At 52.5% G+C, this 26672-nt stretch overlaps 1 protein-coding gene across 1 annotated transcript in view; it reads right to left on the reverse strand.

Moving 5' to 3' along the window:
• Positions 1-26672, reverse strand: part of MTOR (mechanistic target of rapamycin) — a 125925-nt gene that overhangs the window by 21247 nt on the left and 78006 nt on the right. Inside the window, exons 29-39 of the mRNA XM_003127584.6 lie at positions 25789-25864; positions 22283-22422; positions 17355-17455; positions 15360-15475; positions 14076-14153; positions 13773-13880; positions 10171-10296; positions 9906-10037; positions 4575-4690; positions 3409-3526; positions 423-668 (exon numbers count right to left, since the gene is read on the reverse strand). Coding sequence (XP_003127632.3) covers positions 423-668; positions 3409-3526; positions 4575-4690; positions 9906-10037; positions 10171-10296; positions 13773-13880; positions 14076-14153; positions 15360-15475; positions 17355-17455; positions 22283-22422; positions 25789-25864 — 1357 coding nt within the window. The remainder of the gene's footprint in view (positions 1-422; positions 669-3408; positions 3527-4574; positions 4691-9905; positions 10038-10170; positions 10297-13772; positions 13881-14075; positions 14154-15359; positions 15476-17354; positions 17456-22282; positions 22423-25788; positions 25865-26672) is intronic.

The raw sequence follows: 26672 nt of genomic DNA on the forward strand, positions 1-26672 counted from the left end.
GCTTCCGGAACAGGGTGGCAGAGGAGGTGGGGCGAAAGCCCTGAACATGCTGATCTCAGGGCTTGACAGCCCGCGGGCAGGTGGAAGGGGAGAGAAAAAGACAGAGGACAGACTCGGCCAGGCTCCGTGCGCCGAGCAGCCTGCGGATGTGTAGAGCCGGCCCACGCGTGCAGGAACCAGGGGAGGGGTTTGCGCATGTGGGAAGCCTGACAAAGACCTCGTTTTTCAGCGCGGCCTCCACCAGCTCCCCAAAGGCAAGTGTATGCACAGAAGCACCGTCTCACGCAGTGCTGGACGGTGGCTGAGCCATGTCTCCGAGCTTCATCCGGGCAGAGCCCGGGCTCCTATAAGCCCATGAGGGCTCCATCCGCAGAGCGCCTGCTGCCTGGCTCAGGCCCTCATGGAGGAGGAAGGGAGGGTACCTCAGTGACCTTCTTCTGCAGAGGAGACGGGGTGGGGCTGTTCTCAGTGCTCTCGGCCTCGCTCTCGCTGTTGCTGCCCTCAGTGCTGGTGGCCGTGGCGGTGGCCGCTGTGGTGGCTGCGGTGGCTGCGTTAGTGATGTTGGCCCCGCTGGCGTGGCGCAGCTTCTTCTTCTCGTCGCGGGCTTGGTTCTGATGTTTGTAATGGAGCACAGCTTCGAAGTTCATCACTGCCCACGCGTGCCAGGCCTGGGGGCAGGGGCGAGAGGACAGACAGCGCAGTTGTGGCCATAGTAGGGGCAGGAAGGAGCCCTGGGCATCAAGGGCCTTGAGCATCAGGCCAAAGCTGAGGAAGATCACAGACTGCCCTGTCTTCTCAGCGGTCAGTAGAGCAAATCTTTGCTTCCATGGCACCCTTGAGAACGGGCCATTTTACCAAACCCAGTGCGATTCACTCATTTGGTGGGGCATTGATTCGATCAGGTCTGTGGTGGGTGCCATGGGGCAGGAGCTCATGAAGAGGAGCAGGTGACGGTCCTGGCCTCAGGGACCTTCTAATCGAGTAGGGGACAGGGGCTGGGAAAGCGTCACAGGGAGGAGGGATGGGGGGGCCTGAGCAACCTTCCGTGGGCAGGGGTGGGGGAAGAGGGAGGGCAGCAGTGAGGGTGTCCCGGCAGAGGAAGAGCAGGGACCGAGTGCTGGGCGGGCAAGCACAGGGAACAGTCAGGTGTGACTGAAGCTTAGGGTACAGGGTCCCCAAGAGCAGGGAAGGGCAAGCCTAGCAAAGCGGTAGCCTCAGAGCAGGGACGGGCTGGCACGTGAGGCCAAGGAGGTGCCACTTCATTCTGTAGGAAGCAGAGCTTTTTCAGATGGGTTTGAAGCTGGCTTTGAAAGACTCCTTTGGTGGCTGGGAGTTCCCATCATGGCGCAGCAGAAATGAATCCGACTAGGAACCATGAGGTAGCGGCTTCGATCCCTGGCCTTGCTCAGTGGGTTAAGGATCTGGAGTTGCTGTGAGCTGTGGTGTAGGTCACAGATGCGGTTGGGATCTGCTGTTGCTGTGGCTGTGGCACAGGTTGGCAACTGTAGCTCTGATTCAACTCCTAGCCTGGGAACCTCCATATGCCACGATGCGGCCCTAAAAAGCATAAATAAATAAATAAGAAAGATTCCTTTGGCAGCTGATATAAAACAGATGATTCGAACAGAGGTACAGGGAGAGAGGGTGAAGGTCTTAACCAGGCCAGATGACAGCTGGACAGGGACTGGCTGGGGGCACAGAACCACCAGGGAGGGTTGGGTCTCGGTCACTGTGGGTCCCTTGCTCCTGGCCGGGGCCTGTCAGAGAGCCAGCGCTCAGTGACCGATTGCTGCAAGAAGCCTTTGGGGCTAACTCGGATCGCAGCTCTGAGGTTCTGAGCTGCAGGGACGCTGTGGCACAGCACTGCCTGGTGTACAGGGCACGAGGAAGAGTCAGATTTGGGACCTTATAAGTTTGCAGTGAGAGTAAGACATTAAATAGGCCACTCACAGCTGGACTTTCTGCATCATCAGTAAATTCCTTCGTGTCCCTTGCTAAAAATCTTTCTTTAACATAGGACTGTTCATTTCCCACCTAAGCAGAGTGATCGTAAGTGACCTCTATTTGGTAAATAAGAATTCCACAACGACCGCGGTTTGGTTTTCCCATGTATATATATTTCTTCCTTTATTGGCTGCCCTGTGGCATGTGGAGTTCCTGGGCCAGGGATCGGATTTGAGCCACAGTTGTGACCTATGCTGGCAATTGCGGTAATGCCAGCTCCTTAACCCACTGCGCAGGGACAGGGAGCCAACCCTCATCCGGTGCTCTAGAGACGCCAACGATCTGGTTGCGCCACGGTGGTAACTCCCCCTACCTTTATTTACTTAACAAGTACCTCTTGCATGTGTGCTGTGTGCCAGGCACTGAGCTGGGTCATGGGGAACCGCACAGAAAGGGCCCCGGCCCGTGCTTGGGGCTGCAGCACACCACTGATGGGAGGAAGGCAGCGGAAACCCAACAGGGCCCGTGCTAGGGGAAAACGAAAACTAAAATTTCTGGAGCCGGTGTTTTCTTGTTTTGTTTCTTTCTGAAAAGCTGAATGAAGAGAAGGGATCTGGTTAGGAGATAGTTCTAACCAGAAAAGTTCCCACTAAGCAAGGGTTCACTGGACACAGCTTCCCAGCCCCGGACGGGAGCTGTTCGAAGAGAGGCTAACTATTGCTGCTTTCACAAGATGAGCATTTTTGCGGTGGACTGAAGCACGCTGAAGCCAGGATAGGAACGTAACTGCAGATGCTTTTGGGGTCTGCAGATGCAGGTTTTGATCCCAGAGGGACGGATGACACCCGCCATACTGAGCAGCTATGAACTAACAGGAGGCTGCCCGATAGAAAAAATGAAAAGGAGATGCTTTCACCACAGACGCATACTTCCAAGCACCACCCTCTAGCAGCCAGTCACTTCTTCGTACATTTTCCAGTTCTGTGTATCTTCCTGAGAGATTTCCTGCGACCTAACAGGATGTTACCCAGAGCTTTCCAATGAAAACAGAGAGTTCAGCTCTCAGATGAGGAGCAGGCAGGGATGGAAATCAGAAGGGAGCTGGGAAGGAACAGACGACCCGAGGGAAGATGTTTCAGAGCCTCACCGGGTGTCCAGATGCTCCAGGAAAACAATCGGCTAAGAGTCTACAAGAGAACAGCAGCCCCAGGCCGGCGCCTACGCAGGGGTAATGAGCCCTCCTCAAAGTCTATCCATCTTTCCGCGCCCATCAGACTTGGAAGGGGCCTCTGACACACTGGCTCTGGCCACTCAAAGACGCAAATTCTCGGTATCAGACCAGTGCCCCGCAGCTTTGCGGCAAAGCCCGAACGCACGGGGAGCACAGGCAGGCTGGCAGGTGCTGGGCTTTGAGGGGGCTTCGTGTCTGGGGCGGGAGCACAGCCGGCTCCACCTCTGGGTTACCTTGTACCAGCTACGGTCGTGCTCCGTGGCGGCGCTGTAGTACTGCAGGACTTTAGGGATCGTGCTCTCGTTGATCCCCTGAAGGTTCAGCTGCCACTCTCCAAGTTTCAGGAAACATCTGGAAACAGAGAAACAAGCCCCCATGTTGCTCCTTCCTCAGAAGAGCCCCCCGCCACCCCGCCCCAGGAGAACAAGGAATTATGTCAGGGGAGCACAAAAGCCAGCGTTGCTGATACCTACGCCTTCTCTCAGGAATCAATTGAGGGAACCTCAGAATTCTCAGCCACGGGGGAGACAGGCTTTGGGGAGAAATGTTTAAGGCACAAGCCCTCTGTCATTCAATGCTGCCACCAACTGGGTACCTGGGACAGGGGGATCTGTATGGACCTGTCTCCTCCAGATTCATTTTGGTGAGTGGTAGCTATTAAGAGTAATTTTTCTTTTTCTTTTTTTCTTTTTTGCTGCACCGATGGGATACAGAAGTTCCAGGGCCAGAGATCAAATCTGAGCTGCATCTGTGACCTACGCCACAGCTGCAGCAATGCTGGATCCTTAACCCACTGCATCCGGCCGGGGATCAAACTCACACCGCCAGAGGTAACAAGGCATCCTTAACCCACCATGCCACAGCAGGAACTCCGAGAGTAATCTTTCTTATTGATTGCCCTATAGCTTCTCCCTGACTTTTCCCTTTTCCCCCATTCCTTATAGGATAAAATTAACACCTACCATTTACCGACTGCTACTTTATTCCAGGTACTGCTCTAAAGGCCTGATGTATTCTTTCTACTAATCCTTAAGCCATCTTACACCACTCCAGGGAAAAGAATTCTCACTATCCCCTTTTTATATAACGAGGAAACTGAGGCACACAGGGATTAGGTAACCTTATCTAAAGTTACACATTAAATTAGGTGCATATCTGGCATGTGAAAACCAGAAGTTTACCTCTAATGCCAGATACGAGGAGAAGAGCACAGGGGTGCTCTAGGGCTGTGGGATCCTGGGAGAATCAGTGGCAGAGACTCTGGAGCAGCAGGATTTGACAGCTGCCTGGGACCCCCACCGGAAAAGCAGAGAGAGACCTTAGCAACCCGTTGCCCAGGGAGCCTTGGATGCTCTCTGGCAGGGCTGCAGCGCGACAGCCCTGGGCGTGGGAAGCTCACCGGGCCATGAGCTTGTGCAGCTCCTGCTTGTGCTGCTGGTCCTCAGTGGCGATGGCGCGTTGGGCTTGCTGCTGCATGGTCTGAACAAAGTGCTGCATGTGCTGGAAGGCATCGATCTGCAGCAGGACAAAAGCACAGGGAGCCACTTGACATTTGGCCTAACTGCGGGGGAGGAAAAGAACCGTTGTCCATAGGCCAACCCCCTTCCCAACACAACACCCTAAAACACAGGGTGAGGACCCTGTGTGACAGAGGACCAGCACATGATGGTGAGAGATGGCTGGGCTTTGCAGGAAGATTCTTTATTCTTTCACCTCAAGTCTTAGCTCTTCTTGGCCAACAGTGATTACTAGTTCATAAGCCTTAGAAAAGCTACTTGCCCGACTACCTCAAACAACAATTCATATGAAGCAAACTGAAACAACTGCTTACTTCACTGTCCACATACTGTCCTAGGGGAATCGGGCTCATGGGGAATTGTTTCAGGCTAGCAAAACTACAGTGTTTGTTTAAAACGCCGTGGTACCTGGGGCAGTTTTAAAAAATTTGATAGAGTTCCCGTTGTGGCATAGCAGGTTAAGAACCCGACACAGTGTCTGTGAAGACGTGGGTTTGATCCCTGGTCTTGCTCAGTGGGTGAAGGATCTTGCATTGCTGTAAACTGCCGGAAAGGTCACAGACGTGGCTTGGATTCAGTGTTGCTGTGGCTCTGGCGTAAGCCGGCAGCTGCGGCTCTGATTCAACCCCTAGCCTGGGAACTTCCATATGCTGCAGATGAGGCCTTAAAAAGGAAAAAAAGAGGAGTTCCCGTCGTGGTGCAGTGGTTAATGAATCCGACTAGGAACCATGAGGTTGCGGGTTTGATCTCTGGCCTTGCTCAGTGGGTTAAGGATCTGGTGTTGCCGTGAGCTGTGGTGTAGCTTGCAGACACGGTTCAGATCCAGAGCGGCTGTGGCTCTGGTGTAGGCCAGTGGCTACAGCTCAGATTAGACCCCTAGCCTGGGACCCTCCATATGCCGTGGGAGCGGCTCAAGAAATGGCGAAAAGACAAAAAAAAAAAAAATCTGATTCTGGCATAAACCATAATGGAAAAGAATATGAAAAAGAATATATATATATATATATATATATATATATATATATATATGTATAGCTGAATCACTTTGCCCTGTGTTAGAAATTAATACTGTTTTAAATCAGCCATAAAATAGAGAAAAATGTAAAAATTAATAAAAAAATTAAAAAACCCAAATAAGAACACAGAGACGCGGTGAGGCTCCTTGCACACCCAAGGGGAATGGGGAGAAATACCAGCCAAGCAAACATTTAGTTGAATAAAGTGGCTTAGGAGCAAAATCTTCAGAGCATCATTAAGCAGTTATATCTCTTTACACTATGCTATTTCTATTTTTTTTTTTTTGGCTGCACCCATGGCATGCAGAAGTTCCTGGGCCAGAGAGCAAACTTGTGCCACAGCAGCAACCTGAGCTGGTGCAGTGACAATGCTGGATCCCTAACCCACTGCGCCACAAGTGAACTTCGTTTAATTGTTTTCTTTTAATTAGAAACATGACAGTGATGACAGCCCTGAAGGAAAATGAAACTCCTTGGCTTGGGGGCCAGGACTAACCTCGGACGCTTTTTTTTTTAAATGGCCTCACCGATGGCATATAGAAGTTCCCAGGTGAAGGACTGAATCCGACATTTTTTTTTTCCTTTTTGGCTGAACCTGAAGTATGCTGAAGTTCCCAGGTTAAGTATCGAACCTGAGCCACAGTGGTGACAACATCTAGTCCTTAACCGATAGGCCACTAGGGAACTCCCAGATACTTTTAATATGTAAGGAATTAATTAAGTGGCATCAAGCAAGGGCTTAATCAGAGGCAGAACGATGGAACGGGCAATTTACCAGCACCTAATCCCTGTGTGAGGACAGGGCAGTCCCACAGAGGTTCTAACTGTTGACGGGATACCTATCTCTCTCAGGCGTCGGCCCTCCGAGCTCTACTCCTCGCCCCTGACTTTGAAAGACGAGCTACATTAGCTCCCGCACCTGGGACAGGATAAGGACTCTTTTAGCTTTTCTTCTATGGGAACTGCACTGACCAGACTCAAATCTGATTAAGAAGAGAAAAAAGAATACGGAAGGAGTCCTAAAACGATTAACCATGAGAAAGGTGGGTAACGACTCCGTGTGGTGAGCGTGTTCAGCAAGCTGGTGAGACCCAGCGAGGCATCCGGACACCAGGTGCTTTTCAGAGCCCACGGGCTGTGTCACTGACAGTCCAGACCAGAGTTTACACCCTCTTCAGGAGACTCAATTAGACACTGAACAAAAAATAAACTGCCAAGACTGGGTAGGCTGGGTTTTGTTTTGTTTTTTTGTCTTTTTAGGGCCGCACCTGCGGCATATGGAGGTGCCCAGGATAGGGGTCAAATCAGAGCTATAGTGCTGGCCTATACCACAGCCACAACAATGCCAGATCCTCGACCCACTGAGAGAGGCCAAGGATCGAACCTGTGTCCTCATGCTGACTATTCAGATTCATTTCCACTGAGCCACAATGGGAACTCCTAGGCTGAGTGTTAGTTTGGGTTTGGAGCCCAGTATGAGGTTTAGTCCCTTTATTCGGCATGGGGGACTCTAATATCCTTCTGCTCTGGGGCATGGAGGCAACTTGTGTTTAAGTGACTAAAAATGTCCTACTTAAAAAAAAACATTCTGGGAGTTCCCGTTGTGGCTCAGCGGTTGACGGATCCGACTAGGAACCATGAGGTTGCCTTGCTCAGTGGGTTAAGGATCTGGCGTTGGATCCGGCGTTGCTGTGGTGTAGGTTGCAGACGGCTCGGATCCCGCGTTGCTGTGGCTCTGGTGTAGGCCGGTGGCTACGGCTATTAGACCCCTAGCCTGGGAATCTCCATGTGCCGTGGGAGCGGCCCTAGAAAAGGCAAAAAGACAAAACAAACAAACAAACAAAAATTCTGGAGTTCCTGTCATGGCTTTGTGGAAATGAACCTAACTAGATCTGCGAGGACTTGGGTTTGATCCCTGACCTTGCTCAGTGGGTTATGGATCTGGTGTTGCTGTGGCCGTGGTGCAGGCCAGCAGCTACAGCTCCAATTTGACCCCTAGACTGGGAAACTCCATATGCTGTAGGTACGGGCCTAAAAAGCAAAAAAAAAAAAAAAAAAAAAAAGACAAAACCCATCAAAAAAAACCAAACATTCTTTTCTTGGAGTTTCCTTGTGGCACAGCTGGTTAAGGATCTAGCATTGTCACTGCTATGGTGTGGGTTCTTTTTTTTTCCCTCTAGGGCCACGTATGTGGCATATGGAAACTCCCGCTAGGGGTCGAATGGGAGCTGCAGCTGCCCGCCCGTGCCAGTCACAGCAACACAGGATCCGAGCTGTGTCTGAAATCTACACCACAGCTCATGGCAATGCTGGATACTTAATCCCCTGAGAGAGGCCAGGGATTGAACTTGCATCCTTATGGGTACTAGTTGGGTTTGTTGCTGCTGAGCCACAACAGACACTCCTGTGGTGAGGGTTCAATCCCTGGCCCGAGAACTTCCATATGCCACAAGTGCAGCCAAAACAAACAAACAGAATTCTTTTCTCCGTCCGCAGGAAGTGAAATGATTCTTTTTCTCTTACAGATGCAGGACCACCTGCTCGGAGGAGGGGCTTCTCTCAGGCCCCAAGTGTGCGCTGCACAGAGAACTCTGGATGCGGACGCCTGTGCGGTTCTCAGCTGAGCGAACTTTCACAGAAGGAACCAGCCTGTCTCTGCACCCTGTAAACTGTCTCCTCTAGAAAAACACCGGACATACACCTATTACTTGATGCCTTCCTGCACAACAAAGTCTGTTTTCCCCACTGCTTCCCATCTGCTTCAGGCAAGGCAAGAGTACAGCCTTATTGACACAGGAAGAAAGAAAAGGTCAGAGAAGTAAAGTGACTTGTTCAATAGCGCAGATATTATTAAGTGGTCAGTTTTCTTGGAGCAGCTCCTGAACTCTTATGTGGCATCTCCAGCTCTGGGCAGAGCACTTAATTTTAAGCAGGTTTCTAAATCTTTAATCCATGTGGTTTGATGGTCTCCGTCCGGAATTTGGGCTCCTAAGAAGAGGCCAACTCTGTGGAGAAGTCGGGCTGTGGTCCCCTATGTTGAAAGAAGCCATTCCTTGGTTGAGACATGAGCCAAAACACTGGTTCCGCCTGCCTTCGGCAAGCTACTCAAAGACTTGGAGGCTACGCATAGGAAGGAAAGCAGACTATATTCAGATCCAGCACCTTCTGTTTTTCTCATTTGCCTGGAGGAAGGTTAGGCTCTGAATCTGAAGTGCTCTGGCCTGGGAGGCTCACAGAGACTAAACAGAACACCCTCGCCACAACAACAAAAGAAAACCAGCCCCCACACCGCACGCTTGGAGAAGGACACCGGGCCACCACTTGTGATCACCCCAAAGACCCAGTGTCTGGACGCGGGTGGTGGCTCCCACCCTGGGTGGCCTCCAGAGGCACAGGGTCCACCACCCACAAAGGAGGTCAACTTCTAGACACGGTCCAAGGAGCTCCTGGGTACACCTGTGGCAGAGACAGAATGGCTACCTTCTCACAGCTTCCCCAGTGCCTGCTCAGCACTTCTTCCATCTTAGGGACACCGTGGGGACAATGCAGGGAGGGGAGGGCTGGGACTCCCTCCTGTTTGTAAGGAGGGTGATGGGGGAGCCAAAGCAGGGGCTGCTTTTACCTTGAGAGCCTGCGTTTTTGCTAACTATCACCATCATCGGGGGAGGTTGTTTGGGAAAAAAAAAAAAAAAAAAAAAAAACTCCACTAGAAGCCACATCTATTTCCCAAGGACCTGTCTGTAAATAAAGTCAGAGGAATCCTCCCCTGGCTTCAAGATGACTTTCCCTACCGGTTTCAGCATCACGCTCTGGGTGTTGCTGCTTCTGAATTAGAAGCTGATGATAGGTGGGGAGACAAGGAGTCTGAAAAACCAAGTGGGTCTTTGGCAAGTTCTGGTCTGTGTTTTCACAAATCTGCTGTTTTTTCGGGGTATTTCTCCTAGGGGTAAACCCCCCTCCCTCGCCAGAAATTGTGCTTTTCCCCCGTATTTCAGCACATTCTAGCTGCGAACAATTCGAGCTGGGATTACACCCCTCGGTTTGATCAGCGGTACACGTGCATTTCCTCACACAGGATGCACGTTGTGCAACGGTGCCCAGCAGCCTCCCGACGGGAGCGGCGGCCGACACGGTGCTCGGGGGGCTGCTGCCCGGGGCCGAGCGGCAGCCGGGTCCCCGGCCGGGTGGGGCACGGACCTTGCGGGCGCTCTTCCACATGTTCTTCATGTAGGCGTAGGTCACCTGGGGGTGGCCTGTGGGCAGAGGGTGGTCGAGCTGCCGAGACGGATCCACTCCCAGGAGCAGCACCAAGGTCTTGTGAGCAAGAGCCTTCAAGACAAGAGAGGACACGGGTTCCACACCGAACTGGCCCGGGAGCACCGGGAGCACTGCTCGCTCGCTCCCTCCCCTCTCGGGCCCAGCCCCCGGCCCACCTGTGTGTGTGTGTGGGGGGGGCACTCACCAGCCTGCCGCTCTTGCCGCACAGGCTCGCGTACTTGAGCCATGTCCTCATGTCCTCGTGAGGGCTGACCACGAGCGAGCGCACCATGAGGATCCTCTGCCAGTCCTCCACGATCCGCTGGCAGCCCTGGGATGTGCAGGGCAAGCATCAGACGGGCCCGCTGAGATGCCACCCCCCTCCCGCCCGGCAGTGAGACCCACCCTGAAACAAGAGATTCCTTTTTTTTTTAAAAGCTTTTTTTTTTTTTTTTTTGTCTTTTTGCCTTTTCTAGGGCCACTCCTGCGGCACATGGAGGTTCCCAGGCTAGGGGTCGAATCAGAGCTGTAGCCGCTAGCCTACGCCAGAGCCACAGCAACGTGGGATCCGAGCTGCGTCTGTGACCTACACCACAGCTCACGGCAACGCCAGATCCTTAAACCCCTGAGCGAGGCCAGGGATCAAACCCGCAACCTCATGGTTCCTAGTCGGATTCGTTAACCACTGAGCCACGACGGGAACTCCAGAGATTCCTTTTTAGAATCTCCTCTTTCTCAATGGAAGGGTATTGTGAGTGCAATGCCTCTTGGGACCTTCTCAAAATTCAAGAAGCAGTAGAGTAAGGACTCTGGAGCCCGAATCCTGGCCCAGCCACTGACTATGCGACTCTGGACAAGTTATCCAACCTCTCTGTGACTGATCTGTAAGATGAGATAAAAAATAGTATCACCTTGGAGTCCCCATTGTGGCTCAGCGGTAACGAACCCGACTAGGATCCTTGAGGACACGGGTTTGATCCCTGGCCTTGCTCAGTGGGTTAAGGATCCAGCATTCCTGTGAACTGTGGTGTAGGTCGCAGATGTGGCTCAGATCTGGCATTGCTGTGGCTGTGGTGTAGGCTGGTGGCTACAGCTCTGATTCAACCCCGAGCCTGGGAACCTCTCTCTATGTACCATGGGTACGGCCCTAAAAAGAGAGACGGAAAAAAAAAATGCATACAGAAGGGGAAGGGCCTCATTCCTTCACCCACATCAAATTTTTTTTTTTTTTTTTACGGCTGCAACGTATGGCATACGGAAATTCCCGGGCTAAGGGTTGAATCGGAGCTGCAGCTGCAGGCCCATGCTGTAGCTTGTGGCAACACGGGATTCTTAGCCCACTGAACGAGGCCAGGGATTATACCTGCATCCTCAAAGACACTATGTCAGGTTCTTGAACCACTGAGCCACAACGGGAACTCGCTAATGCATATAAGTTTTTAAAAATTAAAAAGAGAGTGACTTGGAGTTTCTTGGTGGCTCAGTGGATTAAGGATCTGGCATTGTCCCTGCAGCGGCTTGGGTGGCTGTTATGGTGTGGGTTTAAATCCCAGGCCGGGAGAAAAAAAGAGTGAATCAATCATTTTCAAAGCGGAAATCTAATTTTACATCAAGAGATCGTTGAGAGCAGGGTGGGCCTCTCCTCCTCCACCTTCCTGAGCAGTCAGACTCAGAGACAACACAGCAGGGAGAAAGGTTCTGAGATCCATCCCTCCATCAGTGATTTCCAAACAAGCAGCCCTCCATGGAGACAAGTCTAAAAGACTAGCAACGGTGGTTGCAGGCTTTTAAACATGACAGGACACAGTCTGAGCCGGAATAAAGAACCCAGAGCAAGAAAAGACCCGATGCAAGTAAGGCTGACCTCTCAAACCACCCTGCAGGGGACGCTGGCTGGGTTGTTCGATTCGGCTGACCACAGACGGCAGTCTTCCAGCCGCGGGCAGTGGGTTGAGTGTTTTGACAGCAAGCCAGCCCCAAGAGCCAAATCTCTACCACAAAGTTAACGCTGCGTATTTAGGCCTTGGACCGTAATTTTTCATCCCCTTCAGTGTGACAGTGGTGATTTGGACAGTTAGAAAAACAGAAAAAAGTACACTGAGGGATTGTTTTGGTGGCTTCTCATCATCTGCTAGTTTTTTCCAGATGCTGAAATCGTTTGGCCCCTGTAAACCAGAAAGCACCTTGCTGTCTCAGGATGGGAAAGTCATGAAGGCTTCAGATGATGAGGGTATCCTGGACACGGTAAAGTCAAACACGGGTCTTTCTGTTCTGAGACTCCTTTGATCCGCCCCCTTCCAAGTCTCTATCTGGACAAAGTCCCACGTGTAAGAATGGCAGGAGATCCATCAGGTGCCTGATTTGGAAATCTTCACTCCACTACAAGCACTTAAAAAACCAGGGTGTGGACCCATTCAGCGGGCAATGCTGGCCTTGTGGAATTCTTTTCTGGTGTCCAGTAGACAACTTTCCATCAAAACATTCACTGGGCATTTCAGAATTGCTAATAAAACATGGGAAGGAACTGCATGTGCTCACTTCAGAGCATAAACGACTGTATTCTTAGGCGATCCTTTGCCCTGCACTGTTTCTTTCCAGAGGAATGTGCCCGGAACTTTGTAGATAGGAATGCAACTTAGAGTCAAAAGGCTGTCACAGCCTACTGCAAGGCTGGAAGCACAAACCTCTGGTCGGGGGATAGAATTTGGAATTGAGTGGGAGCAAGAGGAAACAGCTTAGAATTGAGAAGGCTGATTATGACAAGCAGGGGGACAAATGAAGCCATTGTCAACGAACCCCCCCGACTCCAGGAACGGGAGAACAGTCCTTTCCAAGAACACTTAAGACTCCTGACTCCCAGATCTGGAATTGACAGCTCCTCATGCTAAAATGATCAGAATGTACAATGAAAATACTGATGAAGGATCTGGAAAAGTTTCTTGATGAGGAGAAACTTCAGTGGGAAAAAAGTTGGCATAGAGACTCTGGGATGACTGTGACCCGAGGAACTGCCTATAAACGGCAGGGGTTGGTAAATGAAAACATCCAGTGGCCCCCCTTAAAGGGCTGGACGCAGGTGGCCAGCAAGTGCCTTGAGGGCTGTGGTTCTCGGCATCGGCCACATCCTGGAACTGTCTGGGCAGGCTGAAAAGATACGGATCCGGGTCTATCCCCAGAAATTTTGTTTATTTGTTCTGGGAAGTGGCCTGGGTATCCGGATTTTAAAAATCTCCCCAAGTTCTTCTATTGTGTAGCTAAAGTTGAGAACCACTGCTTTTGAGGTCAAGATTCCCAACTGGCTGGCCATAATGTCACTTACTAAAGACATTTTCTTTCTTTCTTTTTTATTTATTTTTTAATTTTTTTTTTTTGGCCTTTCTAGGGCCGCTCCCTCGGCATATGGAGGTTCCCAGGCTAGGGGATCTAATAGGAGCTGTAGCTGCCAGCCTACGCCAGAGCCACAGCAACGAGGGATCCAAGCTGCATCTGTGACCTACACCACAGCTCACGGCAACGCCGTATCCTTAACCCACTGAGCAAGGCCAGGGATCGAACCCGCAACCTCATGGTTCCTAGTCAGATTCGTTCACCACTGCACCACAACAGGAACTCCTAAAGACATTTTCTTTTAGGCCTAAAGAAGGGTGAAAGGTGGCTCGGAAAGCGGTAATCTTGCACAGCTGAAGGCTCGGGTGAGAAGCCTTTGGATGTTCTGCTTCGAATGCAGATGAGCCTCTGTGCAGGCCGGAAGTGTACGCTGAGCAGTGGAAGGAAGGCGGGTACTAACCAGGGCTCTGCCAAGCTCACCTGTAGTCTCTCCCACCAGATCTGGCGGATGATCTCTCGTCGCTCGGGGACAAGTTTGTACTGGATAACCTCCTCCAGCTCGGAGAGCATGTGGCAGGAGACCATGGCCTGATGGAAGCAAAGCACATTCCAACTTAATACCCACAGCACGAACAAGCCCAGAGCCAGGCTTCATTTCAATCACTCCTTCTGGTCCCCAGGCACGCTCTCAGCAGCCTGGGTGTCCCCTCGAGCCCACTCTGAAAAAAGACTGGAAGCGCGCCTCCAGCCTGGCCCGGCCTGGTGCGGGCGGCCCACACTCACCCCGTAGGCCCGGCTGTAGCTCTCTCCTGCCATCGCAGTCAGCTCGGCGTCCAGCAGGTCCCGGGCTTTGTCGATGCACTAGAAGAGAAAAAGAGAAGCCTTGGAATTGAGCTGTGGACCTGGGGGCGGGGGCGAGGGAGGGAGGGAAGTGACTTTGGGCTTCACAGGCAGCTGCAGACGTTGCCCACCCTGCTTAAATCCCAGTGAGGAAGAGAAGGTTCGTCGAAGAAGGGGAGAAACCTTTTCCCAGACCTGAAAGGCTCAAGAAGAGCATTCTGGAACTTCTCAGAAAGGACAGTGGTGCATGGCAGCCAGAAGCCTAACACCTTAGATCCTGGGTTAATGGAGGAAGGAAACGCGTGCTTAGAAATGACAGCCGGGCCGGCGGCGCAAGGACAGCCGTGGATCCACCTTCCTCATCCCCTCGCGGGGCAGGCTGGTGACAACGGACCATGCGGACCCTCAGATGGCCCAGCTGGCCCCCTCCGGCTTTCAAGCACCTCGTCCTCATGAGGGAGCACCTCTGAGACTGGCAGAGGGACACTCCGAGAGTGGCAGCCTTTGCGACTGTGATGCGAATGGCCCAGGGCTCGGTTCTCGTCGTGTAAATCAGAGCGCGGGGCCCACGGGACTGCAGCTTGTCTGCTCTGCTTCGTCGATGGAAACCCCACCTGCGGAGCTTTTCCTTTTCATTCAGCTCTTAAGGCTGATGAACCACGTCCCCGTCCCATCGTGCTCCGGGCCCTTAGCCAAGCCCCTCGCCCAAGACAGGCTGGTGCCTGACAAGGTGGACGTGATGACCTCCTTATTTTAGTCTGCAAGTTAGCACAGGGCTTCCAAACAAAGTGCAAGCTGGCCTAGAAGGTAACAGCGTGGGACACGCCCGCACAGCCAGAACCTCGGGACTTATTCTGCGGCGGAGCGGGGACCACGGCCCTCTGAATCCTCCTTTGGGGAGACAGCTTCTCTCTGCTACAAGGACTGCGAAAGCAAGACAGCAGGGATGAGGCAAGGCTATCCCAAAAGCCCACTCCAAAAGCCATCTAGATGCGAGCCTCCAGAAGACACTTGTCCCTCTCAGAGAAGAAAGCGGCCCTGACTGATGTATGGGGAGTCACAATTCTGAGTCTTCTGCTCCAAGGCCAGTCTAACGAGCTCACAGAGCCACACACTGGCTGTTGAGCTACAACAGCCTATTCACACCGGTCCTGGCACCTGGGAGCTGACAGAGCTCACGGGGTTACCTTTTCTTTGCTAGATGGTCGGGTACACATAGGTTTTTACCTGTTGGGCCAAGGAGAAGAGGTCCTGATGCAGGGCCAGCACGGCTCTATAAAACGCCCCATCGTGGGTGTCCCGAGGGATCATACAGGTGTACTCCTCCATGCTGTCCCACTGACCTGCACACACAGCACACACGCACACACACACACACACACGCACAGAGAGAGAGAGAGAAAAGCAGGAGGGCGGTCAGCACACGGGCTAAAGTCAGCAGCTCAAAGAGACCTGTGCTTAGCTTGGGGTTCAGGTAAGACGAACCTGAGCCTGAGGCATCGGAGTCCTGCAGAGACCCTCTATGTTCTGTGAGGCCCAACAAGCCATCTAACAAAGCCCTATCTGTCTCCCCAACACAGGCCTCCCCGGCTGCCCCAAGGAGCGCCAGGAAAGGTGGCAGAAGGCATGTGTGCCAGGCCATGAGTCAGAAGGGTGTGAGGCAGCACGTCGCTGACCTAGAGAACTCGCCCAGGGTTCTCTAGATGGGATGGAGGGGCTTTCTCCCCCCCAGTGGAGCATCTCACAGTTCAGTGTATCTTGGAAGTTACATTTCCCCCTAAACAACTTAAAATGGCCATTATCCACAGGGAACAGGATGAGACAAACAGTCTGCTCGCCTCGCTCTGGCAGTACCTTTGCCTTGGGAGGGAGGAGGTAAATATTTAAGTGGCTCTGTTAGAAGAGAAAGGTGGGCCGGGTCATAGCACAGCGGTCTCCCGTGGCGGCAGGCTGAGGAGACAGCGGCATCTGGGAAAAGAGGTTCTCTTTCCTTTTGTTTTTGTTTTTGGTCTTTTCCAGGGCCACTCCCGCAGCATATGGAGGTTCCCAGGCTAGGAGTCTAATCAGAGCTGTAGCTGCTGGCCTACGCCACAGCCACAGCAAGGCCAGATCGGAGCCGCATCTGTGACCTACATCACAGCTCACAGCAATGCCGGATCCATAACCCACTGAGCGAGGCCAGGGATCGAACTTGCAACTTCACGGTTCCTAGTCAGATTCATTAACCACTAAGCCATGACGGGAACTGAGAGGTTCTCTTTCCCTGGTGGGGTGAGTAGGTATCAAGGGCCAGGCTTCCCAAGACCATCGGCAGAAAGGATACCAGCCTCATGAGCTGCAAACTGCAGGGCCGCCAATTTTATAAGCCCTTTTCCTGCCTTTCGGGCCAGACCACCAATCCATCCATTCTCTCTACCTCTGGGCAAAAGCAAGGAACAGATGACGACTCCTCAGGAAGCAATTTGCTTTTGAAAAATGTTCTGGATCCAGCTCAGCGCTTAGGGACAGGAAGGACACAAACTCAGAGGCTCCAGAGGGTCCGGTGGGGGTGGGCTTACGTAATGGCCTCCGGGCTCCGCAGGTGCCGCTTTCACCCGGGACAACCCTGCCACCCCCCGCCCGGGACGTCTTGGGAACAGACACTGGTAATCTGCGCGGGAAGTGTCTGTTTAAACCCTTGGGGAGTGGGAGGACAGGGCCAGTGCTGGACGGCAAGGAAGGGAGCAGAGCAAACAAATGCGCCAAGAGGTCTGTAATTACTGGACAAGGTGCCGGGCTTGCGGGGCTTTGTTATGCTCTTCTCTTTGCTTTTATATTTGTTGGGAATATTCTGTTGAGGTAAAAAAGAAGACAGCTGTCTCTTCACTTTATTCCCGCTTGGGATAAAGACACGTTGGTGGAGGGCCCGCGAGCACGCTGGATCCCAAGTCAGACTGAAAAATGCAAAGCAGAACGAGGGGGAAAGGCCAGCGGGGATGGAGCCAGAATCCCCCTTCACTGCAGGTCTCGGATGTGAGGCCCACTCACCGTTCTCCTCGGCTCCCTGTCAAGAGCCCCTTCTACCCACGTCTAACACGCCGGTCCAGATCCTGAGGCAGAAAGGACAGGCGGAAGAGGCACAAGTGGGCGTGAACGGCTTATGCGTCCACAGACCAGCCCTCTGCCTGCAGGTCCCTGGCCTCACGGCGCCCCCTGAGCGGGGTACCCCTGAGAGAGCCTTACCGAGACCCCAGGCAGCCGCAGCAGCCATCCGGGCCATCTTGGCTTGGGTTTCGTCATTCACCAGGGTCCACTTCTCACAGCACTGCTGGTGCAGCTGCCCCCTGGAGGAAAAGGATTACACGGTGCGGTTGCCCGAATTCACAGCCACGGCCTGCCCACCTCTCTCTCTGGCCCCTTGGTTAGCTGGGGGACTGGACGACAGGGGCCTGATGTGGACTGGGAGCCTTTCAAGGAAGAGTGCTTTTGACTGGGTGATGCAACCAAGAGTGCCCGGCAAGCTTTGTTTCTGTGGCTTGGGCGCCCCTAGTTTGTCTGAGAGTGAGTTTACCAAAGCCTGGGACGGCGCCCGGCTCCACGGGATGTGAAATGCCCTGAACACCTGGCCCCCTTCATACATATTAAATAACTTCCCTCCTCTATGCCAGGGAGCTCTGGGCTCTTTCCTTTGGCAGGCCCACAGAGAAAGCCATCGGAAGAGACACATCTGGACAGTCACTGCGGGCTCAAAGCTATGGGGACAACCGGCTCTTTAAAGTATCATCCACGTGGCTGCTGATCTGAACTGAAACCCAAATGAAACCCATCTGCGCAGAGGGAAGAAGGCCCTGCAGTGGTCATGGCGACCCGACGTCCGGATGCCGCTTCCTCTCGGGACATTGCACAGCTGCCGCGCGTGTGGCCACGACCACGAGACGCAGAGAGATGGATGGGGCTCAACAGACTCTGGCAGACAGACAGGAAGCCCCGGAGAAGAGACATCCTGATGGCTGTGAAAACGGCTGCCCTCCCTCCCCTGCTGCACTTCATAGGGAGAGGAGACACACTCTGCTACTGTGCAAACGCCAGCCCCTGCCTTCACGAAGGCTTCGAGACTTAGCCGGGAGACTCCTTAACCTTTCCTGCTTTCTGAACGCGATGCCACGGGATGTTTTAGCTTTTGGTATTGGGAGTGGAATCAAGAGAAGGTCCAAGTTCCAAGTGGCCCAGCTCAGAAGCCTCGTGGGACATGAGCTGCACGGCACTTGAAGGTGACCTGGGGGGCGGGGGGGGAGGATGAAGATGCTGAAGTCTCTCACTGCAGGAGGGATCTGGGCTGCACTCCCTGAGAATCTGACTGGTGACCACACCTAGGCGGACTGCTCGGGGCCCTTACCCAGCATCCGACATGGCAGTCATTACCTTTCACTGTCTCTCTGGCACCCAATCAAGAAAGCCAGGGTCACAAGCCCTCGAGCTCTATCCACAGCCAAGAGAATAAAGAGGAAGAGGAAGCGGGCAGCCATCCCGCCCTATGCACGTACTGAAGCTCAGTGAGAGAAGCTGGATGAACCACAGGGCTGGTTTCCTGGAACCTTCACTACTGGCTCCTGTCCAGAGGGCAGCGCAGAGCAGTGGCTCTCGAGTTGTCATTTGCATCACAGTCCCCTGGAGGCTCCATCACACAGACCTTGGGGCCACACCCAGAGGTCTGAACTGGGCTCTGAACTGGGCCTTTCTAACAGGTTTCGGGGTGACACTGACACAGGGTCCAGGGGCCACAGTTTGAGAACCTCTGGCTCAGAGCATAAAGCAGCTCCTCTGGGCAGCACATTTTTGTGGGGGTCCCGCCTGGAGGTAGGGGAAAGGCGACATGACCTCCTATGTCCCGTCCAACTCCAGAGTGCAAACTGGAGCAATCTCTACTGTTCTGCCAGGACCACTCATTTCTGCGCTGCGGGTCTGGAATCTAGTTTTGCTTTTCATCTTGAGGCAGGGAGCAAGTTCAGAACAAAACGCCATGAACCGTTACCTCCAGTGAGAAAGCAGAGAGCAGTGCAGGGGCAGCAGCCTGGAAAGGCGGCCCTGACAGTGGACACAGGCGCCACCTTCAAGCCGTGGCTGTGTCAACAGCTGTCAGAACCTGGTCGGTACACGCAGAGGTATGGCTCCGCTCCCACAAAGATGTGTTACAAAGACGAACACAGAACATACTGAGCCCTAACTCTCAAAGGCAGGGGAGAGGACAAAATCCCTTAATCAAATCAAAACAATCAATAACAAAATCAAATCAATAACAAATGTGACGCTGTCTGTGGGACCAACACGAGGGTGTTTTGTGACGCTGCTCCCTGACACCAGGGAGGGCTGGGGAAGGGTCTGCCCTCCAAGACTGGGACTTTCTCACCTCGGGGGCAGCAAAAAGCTTGGGGACTGTTCTTTGATTTGTCCTTGACTGTCCTTGGCTATCTATGATCTCACTCAAGGAGGAGTCTGTTCTCAGGACCCAGAGGCTGCAGGGAACCGCGTGGGAGGCTGCGGCTGTGGCTGAGTGCGTCCTGGGGCTGGGGCCGGCTGTCTCTCTCGGAGTTAGCTTCCTGGAGGCGGTGAGCACAGGGAAAGATGCAGGGGCTCAGCTCACTGGGAACCCTGGACCATTCCTGACGCCACCTCTAGTAAACTTCTGCCTCAGGCATGTTCAGGATATTCACTCAAAGCAAAAGCAATTTTAAAATTGTGCTCTAAATAGAACTGACTGAATACAGCATATAAAAAAACCTGCATATGATCAGGAGAATTCTGCTTCTTTCATCTCTTTTGAAAACCTCATTTAGTCTGCTGCTTTCTTACACTCCTTGGTCAGCACCATGAGCCACTTACACTTTATAGGTGATTATGGAACTGGAGTAACTCCAAGAGCTCAGAGGGGACGCCACTGGGTGCTGCAACGTCAGGAGACCCCAGTCCCTCGGCTCCTGGGGGACCTCTGGGGGTCGGGGGGGCAGGCTGTCGGCTTCTAGGAGCCTCAGCTTCCTGTCACACAGCGGATTAGGCAAGGTCGCATCTGAAGTCTCTCCTAACACATCCAAGCCTTCCCCACTTAACCCACCTAAGGACAGGCTGTCTCCAATTACGAAAGGGGCCAGGGCAGGAAAGGTTCAAGGAGGAAGAAACAGTTCAGGTGGATCTGGAACGATGCAAAGAATTTTAAAAGCAGAAGAAGAAGTGGGCAATTCAGGACACCCACCGAAGGAAAGATGCAGAGAAAAATAATTCTGTGGGGTTTGGAGAGGAGCAAATAATTTGACCAGAGCTCAGCTTATAGGCAGACTTCTCTGAGAAATGGGCTGAGGACATGGGCTGGAGTCACCACATGAAAGGCTGGGACATTTACATGCAAATCCCACAGTAATGGGGAGACACTAGTGTTTTGGGAATCAATCAGGGTTGAATTTCAAGGATGTTACACTTTGCTTTTTAAATATTCCTCTTAATCACATACAGTTGTATGACCATTAATCTGAAAATAGAGAAAAGCCTGTTTTGGAAATAATGTGGCTAATCTTAACACACTTTCCTTTGCTTTAGATCACTACAGACTGACAGGGCTTTCTACCGTGATGGAAACCTCTGGTTGTCTGCACTGCTCTATGTGGTGGCCACTAGCCACATGCAGAGACTGAGTACTTGAAATGAGGTTTGTGCAACCGAATTATTAACTGTACTTAATTCTGAAAGAGCCACACATGGATAGCGGCTACCACACTGGATAGAGCCGTTCCAGATACCTTTTGGACATAAATAATAACACCTGAATCTCCCTAATGATGGTTAAATCAGACAAACCAATTTCAAATAATTTTAGACTATTATCTATCTATCTATGTGATCCAATGCCTAAGCTAAATTCACTGACATTAAATTTTCATTTCAATTACAACATCTTCCTTCTTAGGGATAGAGTAATAATTTCTTTTCTTTCCTTTTTTTTTTTTTTTTGCCTTTTTAGGGCCACACCCGAGGCATATGGAGGTTCCCAAGGCTAGGGGTCTAGAGCTGCAGCTGCTGTCCAACACCACAGCCATTTATTAAAAAAAAAAAAAAAAAAAAAAATTGCACTCGATGCTAGAAAATAGAATGGGGGAGTTGTGCTTAGCGGGGAAAGAACCCGACTAGGATCCATGAAGATGCGGGTTTGATCCCTGGCCTTGCTCGGTGAGTTAAGGATCTGGCATTGCTGTGAGCTACAGTGCAGGTCACTGATGCAGCTCAGATCCTGCACTGCTGTGGCTGTGGCGTAGGCTGGCAGCTGCAGCTCTGATTCAGCCCCTAGCCCAGGAACTTCCATATGCCACGAGTGTAACCCCCACCCCACCCCCCAAAAAAAGAAAAAAAGAAAGAAAAAGAAAACAGAATGGGGACCATTCTTCCATCAACACCCCCCGAAAACTCCCCAGACGAGACCCAGGCGAGTGCTGTCACTCAGGCATTGCTGTCGCTTCTACCTGGGATACCCCCTCCTCTCCCGATTCCCCTTCCCTGTCCCCTCCCCTCAGCCTTCCTCCAGGGTCAACTGCAAGACCATCCCGCTCCCTCCTTGGGCCTTTCAGGGCCGTCTGCTCAGATGCTGTCCCGCAGGCTCAGTAACTGCGATGTGCTGCTCTCATCAGCCTCACAATGGAGGAGGCCTTGCTTTCTGTGTCTTTTTAATCTCTGGAGCCTGGCTTAGTGCTGAGCACGTAGCAAGCACTCAGTAAAGATGCAGTCATCTGTCCTTTCCTAAAATCATTAGCAAGAGGTGACAAAGCAAAGGAAAAAAAGGACCCGGGCTGCAGAGTAAGAGACGAGGTCTTCCTCAGTCAGCCAAGGTCAAGAGGCAGAGGGAAGAGGGTGGATCCCAGAGCACAGCACGGCTGTCCTGTCCTGGAGCGTTACAGAGTTTAACTTAAAAAAAAAAGAGAGAGAAAGAGAGATTTTCTATGTAGCACTGAGAACTGAGAGAGAAAAACACTAAGTGACAGACGACTCCTGGGAAAACACCAAGTGAAACAAAAGTGAGAGTCCTCGGCAAGAGCCCCGCTTGGGAGCGTCTTTCGAATGCAGAGATCAGAGAGATGAGGCCTCCGGGGGCCCCTCGGCCATCGCGGGGCCATCTCGGGGCCACAGCTCACCATTCCCCCAAGGCCTCGAGGCAGCGCATGCGGCCCAGCATCAGCTCCGGGTCGTCCTTGTTGGTGTCCATCTTCTTGTCGTAGGCCACCAGGGCATCCTCCCACTCATGCAGTTTCTCGTACCAGGTAGCCTGGATCTCCTGCCAAACGGAGAGAGGAGTGTCGTGAGGCAGAGAACACAGGGTGCGTGTCAGAACCCACATCCTCGCTCTCCTGCGTGTGCGGTGTGGGTGACATTTCACCCTTCACGGCGTGACTGCAAGAACTCGGGAACATCAGGAGGTACGTCTGGTGACAGTGGGAGTACTGGTTCCTTGGCGCAGTGACAGAATGACCCTGGGATAATCTGAGAGCCGATGTCCGGCCGTGCTGTCTCCCAGGATGTGGTGGGGCCGGGACAGTGGAAATCATCGGGGACAGGAGGCAGCCGACCTGAGCTCCCTTCGTGACGCCGAGGCCTCGGGCTGCTGGAGTGGGACGGTGGGCCTCAGGGCCCGGATGGTAGCTGCTGTCCTGGTGAGGCCAGGCACGTCTACACTTTTGCAGGAGGAAAACAACTCACTTTGTAAAAGCTCTTGATTCTCTGCATTTCCTAATGCATTTTTAAACTTTCAGGAAATAATAATTTAAAATACAATATAAAATTACCACTTAAAATTCTTTGGAAAAACCTTCCTCCCTCTCCTAGACTCTCCCATCCAATGTTCCCGCCTGCTTAGCGCCTGGCAGCTTTACCAGCGGCAGGGGCCAAAGGATGGATTCCATTACCCGGCAGGCAGATGGCGTGCCACGCCGGCATTCAGGGTCGGCCACGTGAGCGAGAGAGGCTGCAGCCTGGAGGCTGCAGACCAGGGCCCTCTGCGTGGCCTGGGGCCTGTTTTATGGCTCCGTCTGCCCTCCATCTGCCTCCACCTCGGTCTGTCTTCTGGGCGTCCTCATTACCAGCTTGGTAAATGGCGATTTCTCTACCAGGCCAGGGGAGCGGCTCTCCAGGGATCTCTTTACCAGAAACACGATTCTGCAGTGGAACATGTATGATATAACACAGGGCCCACCTTAGCTTTCGCCATCACCCTCCTTCTCCTTTAAATGAAACTGCTGTCTGAGCAGCACATAACTCCAGCTCCTCTGCTAAGCTCTCTGAAAGGGCCTTTTCTTCTTGAACCTCTGTAAGGAGGTCATCTCAGTTTTAACTCGTGCCTACTTCCCCTCGCTTGTTTTCAGCAGAGCTGGTCCCCTCTGCTGTCCTAGCTCTGCTGCCCCAACAGCTCTTTCCTGGATGTCTGTGCATGGGGCGGGGGGCGGGGGGCAGTGAAAGCACCTAACCTTCATTCTCCGAGCTCCCTTAGAACCGGGCCTCTACTAGGCCTAAATATGAAAGAGAAAATTTAGAGAGGAAAGAGGGACTGCAAAGCCTATAAAATTTAGCACTCTGAAATTACAAAGTGTCACTGGTAAGCTTCCCATTTTGAATTTCCATACCGAGTGCAAAAGAAGAAAAGGCCCGTGACTCACGCACGGCACACACTCAGTACGACCTAGCAGAAAGTAGAGGCAGCGGCATATGGAGCAGGTCAGGTAGGGGCCAGGATATTGTGAATTGCAATAGACTGCAGAAACTATAAGGCTGAAGCAATGAATCACACAAAACTCTAATGAGATTGCTGTTACATAAATTGTGCTGAGAAAGCGCAGGCTCTGCCAAGAGAAAGCAAACCGTTGTCAGGCTTAATATGATTCAGCTACCGAAATATAACAGAAAATCCACCCTGGGTTTAGCAATAATCCTGGAGCTAATGGTCATCTTTAGAACCTGGAGACGAGGGAACTTTTCATTGAAGGTTGGCACTCTGGGCCACTGGGGACAAAATCACCTGAATACCAGATGTTTGTGGAAGCCTTGTTTCAATTACTATGGTCTAAGCTCCATGGCTATCAGAGGACAGGCCATCTCTGTCTGCTGGACTCCATTAAGTGCCCTCTCTGCTGACTTTCTTCCCGCTGGAAGCGAGGGTTGTGATAAAGGCGGATGGGACACAGTCCTTTCCGCTTTGCCATCTGGAGATGCTTTCTTAGTCTAGTTACAGATATGTGCTCAAGGAGGTCCCGTCGTGGCTCAGTGGTTAACGAATCCGACTAGGAACCATGAGGTTGCGGGTTCGATCCCTGGCCTTGCTCAGTGGGTTAAGGATCCGGCATTGCTGTGGCTGTGGTGTAGGCTGGCCGGCTACAGCTCCAATTGGACCCCTAGCCTGGGAACCTCCATATGCCACGGGAGTGGCCCTAGAAAAGGCAGAAAGACAAAACACAAACAAACAAACAAAAAAACCAAAAACCAAACAGATACGTGCTCAAGGCAGCAAAATCTTCCCGTAAAGGTTTTAGTCCAGTTTACTAACCAGCCCTCGTGTGAAGCAAAAGCCTGTGAAGCAGTCAATTTCCTTGACTCTACCACACTGGGCTCCTGATTAAGGCAAACCCAAGTGAGTGACCTACGAGACTAATAAAGGCTCCTCATCCAATATATGGACCCAGAACTTCCTGACCTTCCAGGAAGTCAGTGCTAAGCTGATTAAGTCCATGCTTTATATATGGCTAGGAGGTTAACAAAGCACCCTTCCAGGACCACAGAGAGTAACGGAAACACTTTTCATATTGGCAGGGCAAAGATGGCAGGGGAGAAGCAGCTATGTAAGCAATAATGAAATGGAACAATCCCTCGCTAAGAGGTATAAATTACGGCATATTTTTTCTGGAGCATTGGCCGTGGCTGCTTCTGAGGTCTGTACGGAGCCTTAATGACAGGCCAGCGGCAACACTGACTGTCACAGGCGAGGCAAAGATGATCTGGTCGGGGTTAAACACGGGCTCTGACACCAGACTGTCCCGGTCCAGCCATTTCTTCCCCGTGTCCGCTCAGGTAAGGCTATCACCCAGTGGGACCATCATCTCCTTGTCTGTAAAGCAGGGCAACAGCAGGACCTATTCGTAGGGCTGCTGTGAGCACTGAGTGAGATGAAAGGGAGAAAGTGCACAGCGAGGGGCTGCGTGCAGGCCGAGAGGCTGATGAAACCAGCATAGAGCCTGGCCACCATCTCTGTCCGGCTCGATTATACTCCACGCAGCCACTGCCGCCTTCAACCTCAAGATGCAGGGAAGCTGGCATTGGACTATTAACAACTGGAGGAAAACCAGAAAAGGCAAGTAATTTTCTTTTCTTTTTTTTTGCTTTTTAGGGCCACACCCGCGGCATATGGAGTTCCCATGCTAGGGGTCCAATCGGAGCTACAGCTGCCAGCCTACACCACAGTTCACGGCAATGCCAGACCCTTAACCCACTGAGCAAGGCCAGGGATTGAACCTGTGTCCTCATGGATGCTAGTCAGATTTGTTAACTACTGAGCCACGACGGGAACTCCAAGTAACTTTCTTAAGGTCGTGGGCAAGCGCTCCCCCAGCCAGGTGGCTACTACCTCTTGCTTTTCTAGAAGGAACGAGGCACTCACCAGCTCTCCAAAGTGCTTCATGGCATACTCCAAGACCCCGGCAGCTGCCTCTGGCTGTTGTAGCTTATTATTGATGCTGAGAAAACAAAAGGAAGAGGTGGTTATGCCGGACGTGTCGGAGGGTGGGAGGCGCGGGGTCACTTGTGGGCAGGGGGCTCGGCTCGCCAGCGTGTCGAGGATCACGCCTTACAGATGGAGAAAGAGCATCCATTACCTCTCACCACCCGGAAAGCCGGGCCGCAATGATTTCATCTTGATCTCATACTCCTCATTTTGAGGGGGCAACATTTGGTGGCCAGGAAGCCTTGTTTGCGCTGGGGCCTCTCCTCCAGCCAGCAGACCGGCTTCCTCTCAGACACGGTGCGTCAGGGTCAGCAGAAACCCTGGCTCCAGAACCAGCCCGACCAACGTAACCAGAGGAGGTACCTCTGAACTTTTTAACTCTTACTTCTTCCCATCAGCTGCCTTTGGCAACAAAAATAACCAAAATGAACAAAAATCATTAGGCTCTGTGGGTGACACAGAAGCGGCCCTGAGACAGGGTCATCCACGTCGGTGACCCCGAACCCTGGGGACACGGCTGTGTGACCATCCTGACTGCTCCCCTGGAGCCCATGTCTTTCAAATTCCGATGCCTGCCGAGTCCTTCTTCAAGGACCACGCCTTCCCTGTGCAGTAGAAGGGAGCACATCCCAAGTTACTTGCTTGGCTTCTCTGGGGGAGGGATGCTTTTCACAGCAACACACAACTTTGCTGACGTCCTCTGTGGGCAGCATACGGCCACACGGGGCCAGAGAACTGTCACTGGACGGGGGATACCAGGCAGGAAGGGTGGAGGACCTGCCGCCTGGAGTCGGTTAATCAGAAAGGCTGCACAGAGGTCC

The sequence above is a fragment of the Sus scrofa genome, chromosome 6 (assembly GCF_000003025.6).
Source record: "Sus scrofa isolate TJ Tabasco breed Duroc chromosome 6, Sscrofa11.1, whole genome shotgun sequence".
In the NCBI taxonomy this organism is placed as follows: domain Eukaryota; kingdom Metazoa; phylum Chordata; class Mammalia; order Artiodactyla; family Suidae; genus Sus; species Sus scrofa.